We start from the raw sequence: 20,338 nt of genomic DNA, 5'->3' as shown, positions 1-20,338 counted from the left end.
CATGGCAACAATTAGTGAGAGAGTAACTGATCCACTGGTCAGAGCATCAATGCATAGATGGCGTGCTCCTCCCTGAGATCACAATTCCGGCTGTCTCAGCTGTTGGGAGTTTCAAAACTAGTGGGTGGGTGGCGATGAGGAGATTCGGATGGGACATTTCAGTTCAACGAGCCAGACAGGACTGGATTTAAAAATAGCCTCACAATATGGCAAAAACCTGATAAGAGCAGCCTGTTCCACCATTCAATCAACCCACAGTCCTTTCCAGGCTTTAAGAGGTGACGCTGATGAAGTAGGTCCTCTTGTTGCCGAGCCCAGACGAGGGTATGTTGAGGCTTAATCTACAATGATACAGGCCGGTAGATAACGCATTAAGCAAGTACAGAAATAACGAATAGAACGGATGTCACATTGTGTAAATATGGGATTGTATACTAACAGAATACAGGTCAAACGTTTTAACACAGTGGGGCAGTGGTGGCCTAGAGGGACCCACAAGGAAGGCGTGCCGTTTCAAATCCTGACCCGCCAAGGTACCACTGTGGTGCCACTGAGCAAAGCACTGTCCCCACACACTGTCTCCAGGCGCCTGTCATGGCTTCCGACTGCTCACCAAGGGTGATGGTTAAAAGCAGAGGACACATTTCATTTTGTGCACCGTGTGCTGTGCTGCAGTGTTTCACAATGGCAATCAGTTCACTTTCTTTCATAGCCTTCTCTATGGAGACTACTTCCAGGGCCAAGAGTGTGAAATGCTTTAATCACAGCAAAAAATATTCTTAATAACTTAACATGCAGGGTTCATAGTTTTGAGTCTTTACTTTTGTTCTACAATAAATGAGTAGGTGTGCTGCAAGTGCAAGTGAACCTAGACATGAAATGCATGTAAATTACTTTAAACAAAAAAATCTATATACAGTCAGGTCTATTCTAATCTTTTAGATTAGACACACACCTGGTCATGGAACATCTCAGCAGCCAAAAGCAATGAGCAGTCAATCGTCCCATTACTTCTGGTCCCTTAAAAAGTACGATTCACATATACAAACTGTAACTGTAATTCCTACACCATACACCTGATTTAAATGTAAATTCTCTCAAATTAAAGATGAATTTCTGCAGTTTCATTTCAAATCAACTGTGGTGGTGTATAGCGGCAAAAAACATTATGGACCTGACTATGTGTCATAACTACTACGGTTAATATTGGTTAATAACACACTACAAAGGTAAAATCTTAATTAAATGGAGCATATGCTAAATAAACTCATGTCAAACAAGATGATTGACAAGTGTCTTATGCGATTAAATTAAAATGATACATTAAGGTCCTTGTTGTACTTTATGCTATAACAGCTATTTAGCCTGACTGCATGGCTGAACTGGTGGAAGTAGGCATTCGCTTCTCAGTGCATAGGTTTAGCCTCCTCTGGCATGGACCATCACACACAGAGCCTCTAATGAGCCAGATCAATCAGGACCTGCCAGCACTGGCCACCCAAGCGATGGTGAAAAGGGGTCTTGATGGGCACTGGAAATGCTAATAGGCAATCTCTGTCATCTCCGCATCGCTTTGTTTTGATCATCAAGGGTTCCACGTCACACACCGTCTGATTGCAAGGACGAAAGTTGCCGTCTTTTTCATTCTTCTTTTTCAGACGTTTCGGTCGTAATGAGTCCTCGCACCCGGCCTTCTTCCGACAACAGGGCGGCAGCAGCAAGACATTTGTGAGCACAGCAAGACCACGGAGAACCTGCCTGGAATTAGCGAGTAATAGCACAAGCTGGATCACAGCAGGGAACGTAAGTCCGAGCTCAGAATAATCTCTCCCCCATTAATGCCAGAATCCCAGACTGTCATGACTCCGGCACCACCACCATGCCACCAGGGGGCGCACAGTCAACCAAGGAATGGCTAACCAGAAGGGCAAAGGGCAAAGGTAATCATCAGGCCGCCATCTTGGTCGTCACAAACTCATCATTGTGACTCTGGGGTTTGTTGCTGTCAGCGTTTTTCCTTGTTTTTTCGTCCCTGATTCTTCTCCTTGATTTACCCTTTTCTGCCGTACATTTTCACGCTGAAGAACCCGACCTGTTCCGCCAGCCCAATTCCCAATTTGGACACGTCCCATGACACAGACTTAACATTACAATGATGGGTGGGGGCACGAACTCTCAATTGGGATTCAGCAGAGACCAAAGCCGGTCCTCCAAAACAAGAGCGGCAGTCCTGTCATACACACATCTCCATCACAGAGCACGACAATCCATCATGCAGAGGAGCAATGTGCGCTACAATCAACGTGGCGTGAAGAACACAGGCCTTCTCAGCTGTGAAGGAACCTCTCATGCACCAAGTTACCTGAGTCCAACCCTGATCTCCTCTCAGTTTATCTGATACTGTCCCAGGGAAGTGTGTCACACCACAGGACCAAAGAGGGACATACTTCAATCAGCTTTACATATGGAGCCATCAACTAAGGGACAGGGACGTCCTTATTACCTACTAAGAGGCAGTAGTGACTGCCACGTTATCATTATTTTACTCCATCGGGGCAGATTTACAGCTCCGGCTGCGTCCACAGCCAACCGCTTATGTGATTAACGGCGGGCTCATTACCATAAATTCAATTACAGCAATAACTTGCTAAAAACTGGTCAGACAGGATTCTCCAAATTCTCCAACCGAAGAGGCGAATTTCTCCACCTGCGCAAGGGACGTGGCATGAACTTTTCCAAGAAAGTCGTGAATAAATCAACGTTCATTACAGGCAGGCCTGTTCTGTTCCTTTAGCGTTGTGTTTCGACACTCTTGTCCTTCAGCTTGAACTTTCCAACATTCTGCAGCCGTAGTGGCCTAGAGGTGGAGTCTACTCACTGCTCCTGCAGGAAGAAGTCTGAGTTTTCCGAAGATATCTGCCCAGTCACCGGGTGCCGGAATGCCGTTGTCCTCTGGTTGTGGCTGATCGTGTTGAGGGGAAGAAAAAGAAGACAAAGGAGAAGGGAGTTAGCGCCACGGTCATCAATCCTACCTGTTTTAATAACGCGGAGCTGGAGCCTCACGTTTCCTACATTCTACAGGGACACACAAAGTTTCGAGAGTTCCGCCGACTTTCCCGGACGGGTGCAGAATGTGTGATTGGGCTGAAGCGGGTCCAGAGACGCCGGGCAAAGTGTGAAGCTCAGCACAATCCCAAGCCAGGCCTGGAAGTCTATCGATTTCAATTACATGGGGTCATTCGTCGCTTTAACTAGGGTTTTAAAGCAGCGGACTGTCAACGGCTATAATAAGAGAGGGGCGGGAGGTGTGTTCGTGGTGAAAAAAAAGATGAAATATGGCATCGCGCGGCATTGTTCATCATCCCAGGTATGCTTTTTGTCGGCCGTGTCCCATGTCACTACAACAGAATAACCGTGCCGCCAGTCAAGACTGGCTCTCCAGGTGATTAATGCCACGACAATGGATCATTTTTTAAACGGAGCGCCACCACAGTTCTAAAGGCAGCGTGGGTCCCTCTCGTTGGTGGCTATTCACTACAATTCAAACTATGACCCCGCAGTGCACTGAAATAATGCTGTTCAACTTCCTAAATAATTAACAGTTTGAAGCAATCTTTTTATACCAAAACTTAATACATGATAAACTCAACAACAATAGACTTCCAGCCTTATGCACCTGGTTTTTACACATCTCAACTCATTTTGCACATTCCTTCACATTTTGCACATGTTTGTCTTGTCTTGTGTGCCCTGTTTGAAATATCCAACATATCCACTTCCTACATGATGTTGTCCAGTTATGTCCTGTTCACTGTACAGAAAAGTTCTTCTTTTCTCCTAAAGAGAAACCTGTACAGCATTTAAGCTTTAGTTTTAGTTAGTATAGTTTCGTTTAGTGTGTACAAACATATAGATTTTTCTTTTATGATTGCACTATGGGGGGGAGGGGGGGCATACAATAGATGCCCTCTCATGCCTCTCTTTGAATATTTTCATTCTTAACAGCTGCTGCTGTATGTTGCTCAGGAACAAATGAGTTCAGAATGAACTATACCTTACATATATTCTTTTGGCATTACCCATGATACAAGAGGGCTGCTTTCCTTTCAGAACAGCTTCATATTTGAAATGTACCAAAGTAAACTGTCCACTATATAATAGCCCTACCCTAGTGCTTCTCATAACCTTGAGATGTAAATCAACAGAGCGAACGGCGGACTGTTCTCACACTGTACCGTCAAATTCAACAGCCCATGGGAAATTCTGGGCCAATCTGGTCATTGCATGAGATGGGGATCATTAAAATCTCCCATGCTGCCCGTTGTCAGTGCCTCGCTGGCAAGTTTTAATGGCTCATCAATGGTGCAATTAGACGAGCAGAAACTGAAGGGACTCGCACGTACAGTGTGTTACGCAGAGCAGATGAATGAGCACCTGTATCTCATCTTTCAGCGAATTATAAAAATATCCCCTTAAACCTTCACGCGCCGCTAACCCATTTTAACACGCGGTCGGCCGAAAGTGCACGCTTAACATAAAAACCGCAATTATACGTGCTCACTGCTCACCCATGTAGGACAGGCATCGTTTCCGTCCGAACAATCTCATATGGGACATCTAATATCCGGCATGCAGTCATCACATGGATGAAAAGGTGCAAAAGTACGTACAGCCATGCAGATTTGGAGAAACGAAGGCGGCGTGCGCGGTGGCCGCGACCCTGGGGGCCATCATGCAGCAAACAGAGCAATTTGTCTCTGGACTGCATGGCCGCCCACGGGGCCCTGGGCAGAATTCGCACCCTACTGACAGGGCCAGGTTTCTGGGGCCGCGAGTAGCACGGTCCGTTCAATGGAGCATGTGCCAAACCGGAAAGCAGGTTCACGGTGCAATGCTGGGGGTGGTTGGGTCTTTTTTCTAATTCTGCGTATTAGTATAGAATTGCCAAAATAAAGTCATAATTATGACGTCTCGCGTTTGGACTCGTCCTGCAATGCCTGCCGTTCCACCAGCTGGTGCATTAGCTGAAGATGAAGTTTTTACACTTACACTTGCACGGTAAACGATTGCTCAGGTGATGAGTTTCGACTAGCGAGAAAGATGCAAAAATGGTGAGGAGGTGCGGAGTTGAAACGGACTCTAAAATCTGGCAATTATGTTGTGGTTGTCTGGGGTTGGGACAACTTTGACCGTGATGTTAATAAATGTGTAAATGACATAATCTTGACACAGTAAAGCTGTGTGATGCGCACATTTGAATAACGTGGCGAGCCTTCGCTCGGTGATCAGAGCTGGAATCAGAGCTCTGTGCAAGCTGGTAGCCAAAGTCAACAGTACAAAAAGGCCATTTTTTACTTACTGACTAGCGAGAACAAAGAGACGGCGCCTAACCGTCCAACTACACTAAACTGTGTTTAACCCCCATATAACACCCATCTCAACATGCAACATTCAACTATTTACATGCAACACGCTCATTTCTTAATGTCTCTTATAAAGACCCAGGGTAAATAGTCAGATATAATAAATAAAAAAATTTATAATAAGGCGAAACACTAGCAATTACTCTATTATCTTTTAAGATCAAAACTAAATTATGATTTGACTTCTATTTTGAACAAAAAACTGATAAAAACTGTATGATCTGGCTTTCGTGCTGTTATGTTTCTCCTTATCAATGCTCCTTCAAACACCTCAGTTTCCTTATGAGGTGCTTTGCATAAGAGAGGCTCTAAAAATAAATGGCAAAAGCAGGACACCGAAATGTCCAAAGCTCCACCCTCCACTGCCTCTGTAGTTAAAAGCAATTTCAGCACGAAAACTTGTACAACAGGAAAGTTAATAGCGAAGCATCTTCAGGTAAATGACAGCCTCCTTTTTAGGCATGCCGCCGCTAGAAGGAGGACAAGAGTTTTATAGAGCAGAAGTTCTCTGAAGTTCACTGTTTCTGCTGCATATCACAAACGATCGGAAATCATTCAGGCCTCAACGCTGCTTGACCTACATAGGTGAGCACACACACACACATTCAAACAAAGCGGACATCAAAAATGTATAGATAATTGATTTCAAGGCTTCTGTCAATGCAATAGAGTAAAAAAATTCAGACATGCTAGACTTTTTCTTAATGTTTATTGACACAATACTGTCAAAAATCTGGTATAATTTTCCAATGATGTTCCTCATTTTTGATAGAATTCTTCTGAGAATTAAAATAGTTCACTAAATATTATGTTTTTGTCACTCACTCCAGATCATTGGGTGCAGGGAGGGGACTATTGGCACGCCACTCACTGACACCAATGGCCAATGTCATGTCTTTTGATGCCTTTGGTTGGTGGGAGGAGCCCATTCAAACACACCAAGCCGGAGCTGGGATTCAAACTTATGTCCTTGGAGGTGTGAGGGCGTGACACTGACACGCCACTGTGTGGCCGTATTGACTTTTTTTCAAAGATATAAATACATGCATGCATCACAGAAACTCACAGACACACACACACACTAAGCTACTACCACCATTTCTTCAATTCGAGTGCACGTTGCCCACCGCACACCGCACACCGAACCACATTCACCATCATTTGATCAACCATCAAAGTATATACAAAAATCAAATCACTTTTATTGTCACATCACATGACACTAATACACAATGCATTTGAGTGAAATTCTTGTGTGCAAAGCTTGTGTGACAAAAACAATAATCATATATGTGTATTTATACATTTCAATATATTAATTATATGAAAGTGACATGATTGTCATTCTGCAATACTGCATCACAGCGCAGGGTGACACGGTGAAATGTGTCCTCTGTATTTAACCATCACCCTTGGTGAGCAGTGGGCGGCCATGATAGGCGCCCAGGGAGCAGTGTGTTGGGACGGTGCCTTGCTGGGTGGCACCTCGGCGGATCGGCATTCGAACCGGCAACCTTCTGATTATGGGGCCGCTTCCTTAGCCTCTAGGCATTATGCATTGTAGAAACAAAAACACACATACATGCCGGGGAGACTCCAAAAGATAAGACAAGGAAAGATGATCCGGTATCTATGTGTGTTTAAATGAACCCAGAACATTTACATTTACATTTACAGCATTTATCAGACGCCCTTATCCAGAGCGACTTACAATCAGTAGTTACAGGGACAGTCTCCCTGGAGCAATTTAGGGTTAAGTGTCTTGCTCAGGGACACAATGGTAGTAAGTGGGATTCGAACCCGGGTCTTCTGGTTCATAGGCGAGTGTGTTACCCACTAGGCTACTACCACCCCACTAGGCTACTACCACCCAGAACACACACCTCCCTCCACCACACACACACACAAACACACACACACACACACACATACACAGTCCTAAGCCTGGGCCTCCATCCAGAATGCAGGGCGTGTAATTTGCTCCACAGTTACACACTCACTCAAAAACTGGCCCTCTACTGTTAATTGGGAATCTGCATTCTTTGGCCGCTTTGTTTCCGAGCCGGATTACTTCCGAACTACTTGTCAAGGAATTCTGCACATTAACCGAGCGTGCGACAGGCAAACAGTGGAGCTGTTTGTTTCGTCGTGCCGGATTTTCCCCGGAAAGGGGACCCCAGCCGCGTCCGACGCCGTGACATTATCAAGGACGACAAAATAAATAACTGCCGAGCGCTCGGTCTCGATGCAACTAACATATCGTATCAGGGTGGTAGTGGCCTAGTGGGTAACACACTCACATATTAACCAGAAGACCCAGGTTCAAAGCCCACTCACCTCCATTGTGTCCCTGAGCAAGACACTTAACCCTAAATTTCTCCAGGGGGGGACTGTCCCTGTAACTACTGATTGTTAGGTGCTCTGGATAAGGACATCTGATAAATGCTGTAAATGTAAATGAGAAAACCGCAAATTAAAACTTGGCCCCCTGGCTCGGAAACACGCGGCGGTGCCCTTCGGCCGAGCCCCCGCCGAAGCTGCATCGCAAACCTTCCGCACAAATATTTAAAGAGCATCATCGCACTCTTGAACGGAGCAGCATGTCCCCCCTGCAGCATGTCCCCCCTGCCGGAGCATGTGACACTCGTCGGGTTCTTATGCGTCTTCAGATCGGCCGCGCAGCGAGGCTCACACGCACCAGCTGACGCTTTGTGCGGCCGGTGGAGACCACGTGATCACCGGTGGGCACATTCCTCATAATTCAACAGGCGAGGATAAGAAGGGCAAACAAAGGCGAGCGCGGCCGAACTTTAACCTGCATTACGTAACGTCTCTCTCTCTCTCCCAGTCTCAGGTGGCAGGAGTCGCGATGGAGGAATCGCACAGGGTGAATACCGCTGTCCCCATAAACCCAAATGTTCCACCGGAGTCACAGTCTAGTCAACTGTCCTCATTATTAAAATGGTGACAATTATTACTATTATTATTATTATTATTATTATTATAACTCACTCACTATCCATAACCACTTAATTCTAAACTGGGTCATGACTCAGTCATACCAAAAGCCAATGCAGAGTCACCAGTCTGCGATGCGTACGTGCCTTGGGGTGACAGGGAGAGCATGCAAACTCCACACGCCGAGCCCTTATATAAACTCACATCACTTTATTATTAGTAGTAGTAGTAGTAGTAGTAGTAGTAATAGTAATAATAATGATAAGAAGAATTGTTTTTTTCTTCTCTCACTCCCCCTCAAAACCTAATTTAAATAATTAGTTTGAACAACATATTCATCTTTCTGGCAAATTAAAACTTTGTGTACTTTGTGTAATTGACTTTCTGACTGGAGACTGAAAGCCTGGAATAACCAGTCCAAGTGAAACTGATGGGATAATGTTCCCCTTCAGAACGTTTTTCTCACCAGATGAAACTTGGATTCTGATTGGCGGTTGCGATGTGCCTTCACTGCATGAATGTGACCAGAAGGCCCTTACAGCTACTCAGTGGGACGTAATATAAAGACCACAGTTCACTTCTGAACATTGATTCGTGCTTCACGGCAACACTAAAGGAGCATCTGGTGATGGTGCAGATAAGAAGCGGAATCAAACTCCGGCTGCGTGTTGATCCGGAGTACTCCTCCGAGAAAAAGCCGGCGGCACGATCGGGCCATTTTTCATTGCGGCCTATTTTCTCAGCTGTGTGGAGTTCCTCCCTCGAAGTGAACTGGGTTCGGACACACTCGGCTGCACCAAATCACACAGCAAACAACAGGCTCGTGCTCATCCTTCATCAAGTGCCACCACTAAACCTGACTATCAACCGAATCGGCCGCTAAAAATTCAAAACCACATACCCAGAGGCTCATCTTTCCCTCAAAAGATCTCTCCTCGTCTAGACGTATCAACATAGTCCATGTTCCGTTTCCTCCACAACGCTCTCCTCAGGTTTCAGAGATGCTCCTGGCGACGGAAACCGGCACCCCCTCCCCGGAGGAACGGCCGACCCAAACTTTTCATCTCACCCAGTCGCTTACCTCTCCCAACAAACTAGGTCTGCCCAAGTCCAGTCACCGACAGGGAATCCTGCTTCGGGTGTCCCAGATAATCCCCTCTTCTTCACCTGTCCTCTCCTTCTGCGAGGACTCGGCGCGGCGGCAGCTCCGCTCCCTCGTCACCCCGCACGGGTCAGCCCATTTGTCAGACGTCCGCTACTCGAGCATATTTTTCTGGCCGCGCTATTGTTGCGCAAGCATCCTGTCCGTGTGAGAATGACTCGGAAAGCAGGTCCCGTTCCGGGCTAAATAGCCCGGATGCTGCTGATTGGCGGAGCCCTTGGGTTTGGAGCCGGCCCGGGCCAATCAGAGTCCACGTTCACTCTTTGCACTCTGTTGGCGAAGGGGGTGGAATGTGTCTCCTCCCTGTTAGCAGCAGGGTCACCGACAAGGTGCAGTTGTGGCAAAAGGCTGTTTAAATTGTAACGGACACGCACCCACGGATTACAACACTTCCCAGCAGGAAGGAAAAAATACCGACACTGATGCTTCATCAGAAGGAACAATTGGAGTTGAAGGCAAATGAAGGTGGGATTGAAAAAATGAAATACGCGGAAACGAACGCAAAAACATATTTGCATTTCTCTATTCAGATAAGAAACACGATCAGCTGAGCCAAAAGGAAAAGTTTGATTCATATACACAGGGTTGGGCAAAAAGTAGTGAGGTCTGAATACACTGTGGAAAATGTATTCAGCAATGTATTCTGTTAATGGAGACAAAAAAAGAGTGACATACACATATATATATATATATATATATATATACATACACACACACACACACTCACACACACATAAAAAATATTTTGTGCTGTGTCATTATGTTTATTTTATCTTTTTTTTTTATAATGCAGCATCATTCCCTGTTATGTAAATGTCAAACGTGGACTGAATACAGATCTTTAACATCCTGAACACGTACTGTAGCACCATTAAACCGACAGAAGGTTGCAGTGAATAACACAGATTGTCTGGTTGAAGCTGGTGTGTTACAAGGGGGTAAATGGGAACTATGTGAAATTGTAATGCTAGGCAACCTGGTCATATCGTGTCCATAAACAGGCCTTGTGTGGTTGTGCAGTACTATACAACCCTGCTCCTGCAGGCCATTTTGGGGTTCACCGTCACTTAATACGGCAGGTTCTATGCAACAGCTAATTAGTACCAAGTTCTTTAGCGCAAGTGGAAAAGGAAAAGGGTTGAAGTCACCGGGGATAGTACTTACAAAATAAGTATCTGTACGTGTCTGTACGTTTCACTGTATGTGACTGTGTATGTGACAAATCAATCTCGAATCTAGAGAAGGCAACTCCACTTAGTTCCATTCTAGAGCAGATATACTGCTGATAAAGCTCACCATGGTGTTAGAACACACAGTGCAGCACAGCTTGTGCAGATGGGGAGAGGTCGGCGTGACCAAACCGACCCGTGCGCACCAATAAAAGCTCCTACGATTGACCGACAGCAATGCGAAAGGACGGCCCGTTCTGGTGAATCTACTTTCATTTTGTTTCACATCCTTCATTTAGACCAGGACGCACTGTCTGAAGAAGACGAGCCGAGAAACTCTAAGGCCTGCGTTCGCGTACGACCCACCTAAAGACCGCTGCAGACCACCAACACCCACAAACTTCATGGTGACAGTGTTCCCTGGTCACAAGCGTTCTTGTCCACGAAATTTCTAATTCATTCTCCGAGTAGATTTAGTTTGACTTTGCAAATGAGTCAAATGTTTCCTTTAATAATGTAATGATTAATTCCAACATCTTGGCATTCCCAGCAGGCAGCGCACTTCCTGTTGCTGCATGTCAGACTCCATCACTGACGTGCGAATTAGTGTTGAGCAACATAACAGCCTTGGCTCTCGATCAGAGCGGGGTCCCTTCAGGGCAACAGCTCTGCTTCGCTGCAGTCTGTATTCAGCCTGGATCGGACGACCGCAGAGGCTCCTAGAGCATGAAGGAGCTTGGCCACCAAGAAAGAGAGAGTGACACAAAGACAGCCCTGCAAGGACTGGCACTGGGTCACAGATTAAGGACACAACAGATGCGTGGCAGACATGCTTACTCATACACACACACACACACACACCTCGCCATCGCACAGCACTTCTCATTCAGACGACTCAGGCATGCTGTCAGCAGAGCCGTGCGGCTCAGGGGCGCACAAGCAGAAAGCTAATTAGTCTGAAAGGACTGGGGTCCTGGGACAGAACAGAGGCCGGCCGGGTTTGTTCACCACGCTTGGCAGCCAATGCATTACACCGCCGGACGTCCAACGTTCTCCGTTTACCCCACCGACACCCCTCTCCAACAGTGCCAGGAAGGTTTGGGGCAGGCTAAGCAGGAGACAGGGACAAAATAGGTCCCTCCTGGACCAACACAACAAACGCAACTTAAAACAGCTACCATTTCAAGACAAGTAGGCTCTGATTTTTAATTCATTATTAAAAAAATATTACTGTAATTTCACTACAAAAAAAAAATATCCCAAAATGCATTGCAGACAGGTGCCATGAGTTCAGGAATTGTACACTGCGACCCCACCAAAGAGGCCTCTGAAATTCTTGAGGACCGGATTAACCCATTAAAAAGAAGGCATCAGCACCACAGACAGCACCCTTTCAGTAAAGAAAATCTGGAACAGAGAGCAAGAGGGAAATTACCAAATCAAACAAAACCAGACAAACATAAACGTTCGGTACATTTTTTATAGCTGACATTAGCTGGCCAGAACCCAAATTATTCTGGTAGAAAGGGATGCTGGCAGCCAAAAGGCAGTTGAACAACAGCTACTAGGGCCACACAATGGAGGTGGTTAGCATCCTGTGAGCTCGATTCCGGCTTTTAGTATGCAGAGTTTGCATACTTTCTCTGTTTCCTCAGGGTTTTCCGGTTTCCTCCCACCATCCGAAGGCAAGCACACTAGGTGAATTGATGACTCTACATTGTCCACAGGTGTGTGTGAGTGTGTGTGTGTGTGTGCCTGCACCCTGCAGTGGGCTGGAAACCCGCCCTTGGTGAGTCCCCGCCCTACACCCCTACACACGGTCAGTGGTGGCCTAGCATGTAAGGAAGCGGGCCCTTAATTGGAGGGTTGCCTTGTTGACGTCTTTGCCTTCACTCTGCGGTCCAGCTCACCCCAAACCATCTGGATTGGGTTCAGGTCCGGTGACTGTGGAGGTCAGGTCTCCACTTTTTGTTAAGTACATAACTCCACATATGCTTATTCATAGTTTTGATGCCTTCAGTGAGAATCTACCAACGTAAATGGTCATGAAAAAAAAGAAAACACATTGAATAAGAAGGAGTGTCTGGCCTGTACTGTATATTCTAAGAATATTCTCGTAAAATTATTATTGAAAATAGTACTATGAAGTCCTCAGAACTGAGCTTGAAATTTCAGTATCGTGACATGAGAAGTGTGACCAAATAACACTGTGTGTTAACATTACAGATGGGCAGGACTAGCTCCCACAATAACAGCCATTTTATTACTAATGAACAGCAGGCTAATTGCTAACGGTTAAACATTAACGAGTGTGCCAGGCACAATCAAGTCTGAGGTCTTCATTTTGGTCTGTGTAAAATTAATAATTTTTTGTTTTTCACTTGCACTTCCTCCCTCCTGCCTTGTGTTCAGCAGCTCAGTCTTATGAACGTCAACTATTATTCATGTGCTGAGCTGCTGTGGTGGTGCTTAATTCAATTTTATCAATAATTAAGATGTTTCATGCATAAATAATTGATATTAAGGAACCCATATATGCCCAAGATACATGGAACACATACAGAATAAATAGCTTGATCCATCATCTACTGATCTGGTTCATGTCTCCTTCTCAGGAGTATTACATTTCCCACTTTTATACTTTTCAAACCTTTGACAGACTTTCATAAAGCAGCCGGTTTGTCTTGACTCCAAAGCATAGAAAATGATGTTTGTACATCAGCACGTCCACGGCTGAAAAAATAATTTGATCTTAGGGGAGGAAATGAAGTGCAGACTGGACAGGTTTGAGGAGGACCACGTTCAAAGCTCTGCAGCGGTGTGCTCAGCAGTTCCTTCAGAAGAACCCTCCCCACTCCTCCGCGGCCACGTATTAATAACGCGCTCCCTGGAAACTAGTTGGCTGAGGCTGATGCAGAATTAACAGCTATCGACTCCCGAGATCGAGATCCAGGGGCTGAGGTCCTAGCCGAGTTTGTGGAGTGGAAGGATGGGACTTATGGTGGCATCAGCACTTCCTCTACTTCGCTGGCACCAAATGAGCCCACTGATAAATATTTATAAAGGACGCTTTGATGCGGTTCATCAAAGCAACGGCTGTTTTACAGTCTCTGATGCAGCACAATGGAAATGACTTTCACAGCCACTTATCCTGGGATCAATAGAGACAACAATTTGGCTAAAGAAAGTTAGCCGTTACATAAAACTGAGTGGCTCCTGCAAAATGAGGGGAAAAGTGATGAATGCATCAAATCCTATTCGCCTCGTCACACCCGATCAATGTGATTGGCAGTGAATGTGGGAGGTGGGGGGTCAACTTCATGTGGGCCGATGCAACCCCAGGCATCAGCCAGTCGCAGCTTCATTCTGAGCATTCCATCATGCCTCATGGAGACAACGTCTGCTTGGCAAAGGCATTTGTGGCCAGCATCACTCATATAAGACCACACAATGCAATATTGGACCCCCCCACACACAGACTGATAGATATTTTTCCCTTAAACACACACAAAACATGACCGTTTTAGTCCATCATGGTTTCTGCGCTGGTGGTGGGGAGGGGGTGGCAGAACCGTGACAGCAATAAATGATCACATAGTACAGCAATTTAGCACAATAAATGAATAATACCCACAACATCAACATTATCAGAAGAATGAATAAAAAGCATACAGGACAAAAAAGAAAAGAAGTTCCCAAAGGAGGCTACTCTGTTTTTTTTTTAAAGGCTTTTTAAAGTTCTCTATTAATTTCAAGTTTAATAGATCTGCAGGGTACTTGTCACGACTACGGACTTACGGGGGAAGGAAGCGCAGAGGTCTGACATGTTGGGAAGGGGTTTTATTCATATATATATAAACAAATACAAATAAACAATGGCGCGGTGGCCAAAAACGGGAAATAAAAGGGAAAAAACACAAACTAACCCGTAGGCGTGTGGCGATTGCCAGAACTCAAAACACATGAAACAAAACTAGGTCAAGTTCGTGCAGCGAGTTCACGAAAATGCCAGCGACCCCGAACGGGTGGAAACTTCCGGCATTTATGGGGCGTCAGGATTAAAGTCAGGTGTGGAGGCCAGCTGCAGGCAATCCTGACAGAGCCCCCCCTCCAAGGGCTACGTCCTCGGAGCCCCAACAGTACCATCAGTGGAGGCGGCGGGGTGGACGGCGGCAACCACAGGGCTCCTGCCCTGCTGTATCCTCCCCTTGGAGGACCCGGTCCCTCGGGCTGGCTCCCCGCGTGGTCAGGCGTGGCGGCCCCGGTCCCTCGGGCTGGCTCCCCGGCGTGGTCAGGCGTGGCGGCCCCGGTCCCTCGGCCCTGGCTACCCCGGCGTGGTCAGGCGGTGGCGGCCCCGGTCCCTCGGCCTGGCTCCCCGGCGTGGTCAGGCGTGGCGGCCCCGGTCCCTCGGCCTGGCTCCCCGGCGTGGTCAGGCGTGGCGGCCCCGGACCCTCGGCCTGGCTCCCCGGCGTGGTCCCGCTTGGCGGCCCCGGACCCTCGCCTGGCTCCCCGGCGTGGTCCCGCTTGGCGGCCCCGGACCCTCGGCCTGGCTCCCCGGCGTGTCCGCTTGGCGGCCCCGGACCCTCGGCCTGGCCTCCCCGGCGTGGTCCCGCTTGGCGGCCCCGGACCCCTCGGCCTGGCTCCCCGGCGTGGTCCCGCTTGGCGGCCCCGGACCCTCGGCCTGGCTCCCCGGCGTGGTCCCGCTTGGCGGCCCCGGACCCTCGGCCTGGCTCCCCGGCGTGGTCCCGCATGGCGGCCCCGGACCCTCGGCCTGGCTCCCCGGCGTGGTCCCGCATGGCGGCCCCGACTCCCGTACCTGCACACAATAATCAGGGCCGATCCATCTGGGTACGTGTGGGCCTTCTCCACATGTCCCCTCTGACACATCTTGTGTCACCCCCTGCACCGCGCAGGGAGATTGTCCCAGAGCCTCCGGCGACTGTTCCAGGCACCCCAGGCTGGTGCCTTCTGGGACTATGCAGCCCCTCTCGCTGCCCGGCCCTGGTGCCAAGGGGGGGGCATTGCCAGACCATCCGGCTAGCCCCTTCTGCGTCCGTTGGGACAAGCAGGCCCTCTTCCTGCCTGTCCCAGCTGGGTCCTCATGCCTACCCGGGGGCTCTATGGCGCTCCACCCCTCTGGAGGCAGACGCAGGCCCATGCCTGCCCCGCCCTCCTCACTGGCTACCGGAGGACCCAGCTCCATCGCTTCCCCACCTCCCCTCCCCTCAGGAGGAGTCCCCAACCCGAACTGCACCCCCCCAAAAAATTCTTTGGGGGAGCACCCCCCCCGGCTGGACTTAGGGGTACCTTGGGGCTTGTCCACCTCGCCTTGGACCAGCACATTCGGGTCAGGAACCTCCTCCCTGGGGTTTGGCTCCGCGGCTGGGTCGCCATCTGGTGGACACAAAGAGGGGAAGTGGGGGCGACATACGGACACATATGCCACACAGACACACACAGACAGAGACAGACAGAAGAGAGGGTCGTCTGATTCCCTCTCTGGGCTCTCCGGGACCTCCTCAGGGGGCACAGCCAGGATCTCGGGAGGAGCGACCTTCTCGTCGCCCACCAGTGCTGGGTCTTCTTGCCCCGGATCCTGACTGGCACTGGATGTGGTGGAGGGGCAGAGTTCGATCCCTGGCTCAGGCCAATCAAACTCCGCCCTCAGTCTCTGTTGGAAGTCCCGAAAACTCCTGTCTGTCTCTCCCTGCTGCCAGAGGGTTGTGCTCCAGCCCCATGCTGATCCAGTCAGACACGTGAGGATGGTAGTGATCTCGTCTGTGTCTGCTGCCCCACTGAAGGGTCCCGGGACAATTGGGCGGTCCCACACGGGGCTGGGCACGTCGCTGGAGATGGTGGTAGGTGTGTGGTGTGGAGGGGGGTGGACGTCTTCTCCAGCAGGTGTGGACGCTGGTGCTGCGCTGCCATTTTGCTGGGGAACGTCCGGGCAGAGGGAAGGCGGGTCGGCGACTGGAGCAGGAATGGAGGATTCCCTGCGAGGCAGTCCCGGCAGCGCAGTTGCTGGCTGGCGACCTCCCGTCGCCCTCTTCCACCAGCTTTCCTCACACTGCTGGGAGGGACGTGGGTCTCCACGGACCTCGTGACGCTCCTGGATGGGCGCGATGGGCGGAGCCATCCCGGCACCGACTGCCCAAATGGCGTCATCCTGGTCGTCGTCCGTGTCAACCTCGTACCCCCGGAAGTCACATGGGTCATCACGGACGCCGCGATGATCTCGGACGCGCACGCTGGGCGGAGCCATCCCGGCACCGACCGCCCACCGAAAATCCACGTCATCATCGCTTTCGTCATCCGTGTCCTCCCACCGGTGACTCCAAGGGTCGTCCACCCTGCGGACATCCTGGACCCATGGCGCGATAAGCTCCCATGGGCAGTACTCTGGCCATTCGGGCTGGAGGCTGCCCACCTCCTCGCTGGAGGAACGCCGCCGTTGTTGTTGTTGCCGCTTCTCACCCCCCTGGAAGTGACGTGGGTCCCCACGGACCTTGCGACGATCGCAGACTGGCGCGATGGGCGGAGCCCAACTCTCGTCTCCCGTGCTCTCGTCGTCGTCCGTGTCGTCCCAGTCCACGGGGAGCCTTGCCAGCAGAGCGCAGAGTTCTTGGCTCGACATGCCGAAGATCGTGGGGGTCGCATCTTCTGCGCTCGCTGCCCACGTCACTTCCTCGCTGCTGCCGACGCCAACGTCCTCGCTCCGCCCACTCACCCGCCGACGTTGTCGCTTCCGGGTTTCGCGGAGTTTCCCGGGGGTGACGTCATCACGCGGCGCCGCGTACCACGGCTTCTCGGGGAGAAAACGCTCCACCAGAACGGGCGGCGCGTCTCTCCCCTGGCGTCCGCGTTCGCCGCGCCGGGCTGCGTCCTTCGCGGCGTTTCTTCTCCTCTGCTTTCCACCTCTGCGCTTTTGGGGGGGTCGCTGGCATTCTGTCACGACTACGGACTTACGGGGGAAGGAAGCGCAGAGGTCTGACATGTTGGGAAGGGGTTTTATTCATATATATATAAACAAATACAAATAAACAATGGCGCGGTGGCCAAAAACGGGAAATAAAAGGGAAAAAACACAAACTAACCCGTAGGCGTGTGGCGATTGCCAGAACTCAAAACACATGAAACAAAACTAGGTCAAGTTCGTGCAGCGAGTTCACGAAAATGCCAGCGACCCCGAACGGGTGGAAACTTCCGGCATTTATGGGGCGTCAGGATTAAAGTCAGGTGTGGAGGCCAGCTGCAGGCAATCCTGACAGTACTGGTGCCTCGAGACTGCACATTTAAGAACTGTAAAATATGGATTAAGGAGCTATAAACAATCTTACCTTAGACCAGTCCTCCTCAAACAGTGGGGCGTGACCCAATGGGGAGGCGTAAGAAAATAATTGAGAAGCACTGCCTTAGACCAAAAGAGGCATGATTAATTAAATTGATTAAAAAAGTAACTTCAAACTTTATTCCGTTTGAATAAAGAACAAGATCGATTGTGCACCATTTTGTCTCACTAAACAAATTAGACAAAGACATTATTGTTGTTCATTTATTTATTGAGGACAATATCATTTGTGTCTGTGCGATCATCTGGTTTAAGATTCAATGCATCAGCCAAAGTAATGTTTAAGAAGAATAAAGTCCTGACCTTGATCCAATATTGCAGTTTTTCTCAGTTGCTTGGCTGCATCTCTCAAAACAGAATTGCAGTTCTCAAAACTGCTCGTTCAACTCCCACAACCCAATTTCAGGGTGTTTTAGTCATTTTGCAATTGCTTTAGACCACTCAGGCAGATGCTTATGTGCAATTCTCAGCTATATCATGCATCAGCGGTTGCTTATGTCATGACGATCAAAATGCATTGTGTAGTCCTTTTTTGCATATTCTTACACTCCATACATTGTTTTCATGTGTGACTTAGACCAATCAAGCAATTATTCACTGAGCAGTCCCCTAAAATTGCTCCTGAACCCGCAGCTGACAAGCATGAAAGACAAGGCAGGAAAAATGGAAGAAAATGAACGGGTCCAACAGCCCAGATCAAGAAGAGTAGGGGTGCATGGTGTAAGGAGAAAATAACACTTAGGTCAGTTTCTGATGAAATAAGGGCCACAGTTGTGGACCATGTTATAAATCACGGCCTTTTGATGGCTGAAGCAGGTCAAAGGTTACAGCCAAAATTGGGGTGTGATTGATCGTTCAGACATTTCGCAGATAGAGCAGGAGTGTAAATAATCAATTTTACTCTGTATTTGTGGGTATTACTTTATAATGTTACAGTATGTCATATATTTACAACAGTCCACAATAGACAGTATGCATGTTACGGTTGTCTTGTAATTTTACTGTGACACACAGGACATTGTGACTTCCTCGAAGAGGTGGCAGAGGCCTATTTTCACTCCTCAACAGGAAGAGAATATTTAGCAAATAATGCCATAAGACTCCAGGAAACTGCCATTATTGCTGAAAACAATGAGAATCGTTTGAGAACGTCCAGTCTGTCAGCATCTCAACTACTGACGCTGCCAAGGAGAAACCAAAAAGAGTATGACGCAGTTCTACTATTTACCATTTGAAAGGAATAGTAAATGAACGTCAGTACCAGCATATGCAGGTAAGACTGAACATGTGCAGTAATACTGTAACTGTAAACTACTGTACATAGCCTAACATTGTAAATCGACATGCAGTACAGCTGATTTCACCTTGACACATTTGACTCTATTATCTCCAAAATGAAAATTCATTTTACATCACGCTTGCTGTGGTAATTGTTTGATACGGCGTATTAATGGACCTGGAATCAAGTGAACCACCACATATTTTCATGTTCATGGATGAGGCTGGCTCGGCCAAAGAAAGAAGACGTGGGCATAATCCGATTGGACAGAGAGCTACTGCTGACGTGCCAGGCCAGTGGGGTGGGAACATCACTAGGTGTGCGGCTATTTCAGACAATGGGGTCCTCACTGAAGAGGAGACTGGATCCACATTAAGTGTTCATTTGGCGTAATGTGAGTTTCCATCACCCCAACCTAATCAGACAATGGATTGCCAACTACCCCAGGATGCTGATGGAGTTCCTACCCCCAGTTCATCTCAGCTTGGAGGTGGAAGGTATATGAGCATAAGCCACATACTGTACACAAATGAAACTGCTTGCATGGAAGTTGCGTGTGGGGATATAACAGCAGAAGCTGGATAAAACATTCTAGGAGGTTCTTTCCACGCTGCATTGCAATGGAAGATATCTGTTGTGATGTGGATGAGAACAATGTACGGGATTGGCAGAAATTTTAGAGAGCATTTAGAGTCTCAGTTTGTATATATTGTTTTCAATGTTGTAAATTTTTTTGCTAGACTGCAAGTGCTGTGCATGGTATGTCACCATATACCTGTGCAATCAATAAAATATTTTTCTTGAATCAATCGCCCGCAATCTCACAATTTCCCGTGTCCTCAAGAAGAAAAATGTTGGCGCTTTACTCCATTACAAGCCACCTTAAATGCAGGAACTGAGGAACAACGCAGATTTCAGAAGAATTAAGCTGTAGAAGCAAGCCGCTCATTCCCACTCGTCTGATGAGCCACTGCATCTTGTGAGGCGTGTGAGGCGTAA

The 20,338-nt window shown here is 48.3% G+C and overlaps 1 protein-coding gene across 15 annotated transcripts in view; it reads right to left on the bottom strand.

Annotated features, from left to right (window-relative positions):
* Window positions 1-20,338, bottom strand: part of LOC114765635 (pleckstrin homology domain-containing family A member 7-like) — a 98,049-nt gene that overhangs the window by 48,557 nt on the left and 29,154 nt on the right. For 13 of the 15 annotated variants that reach the window (XM_028955880.1, XM_028955883.1, XM_028955877.1 and 10 more), the window contains one exon: window positions 2,879-2,962. In XM_028955880.1, coding sequence (XP_028811713.1) covers window positions 2,879-2,962 — 84 coding nt within the window. Of the gene's footprint in view, window positions 1-2,878; window positions 2,963-4,670; window positions 4,712-9,462; window positions 9,686-20,338 lie in introns of those variants that run through there. The other 2 variants (XM_028955886.1, XM_028955888.1) reach the window with 2 other exon arrangements.

This window comes from Denticeps clupeoides, chromosome 16 (assembly GCF_900700375.1).
Source record: "Denticeps clupeoides chromosome 16, fDenClu1.1, whole genome shotgun sequence".
Taxonomy (NCBI): domain Eukaryota; kingdom Metazoa; phylum Chordata; class Actinopteri; order Clupeiformes; family Denticipitidae; genus Denticeps; species Denticeps clupeoides.
The sequence above is the reverse complement of the archived record's forward strand: the minus strand, read 5'-3'. Positions and strand labels throughout refer to the sequence as shown.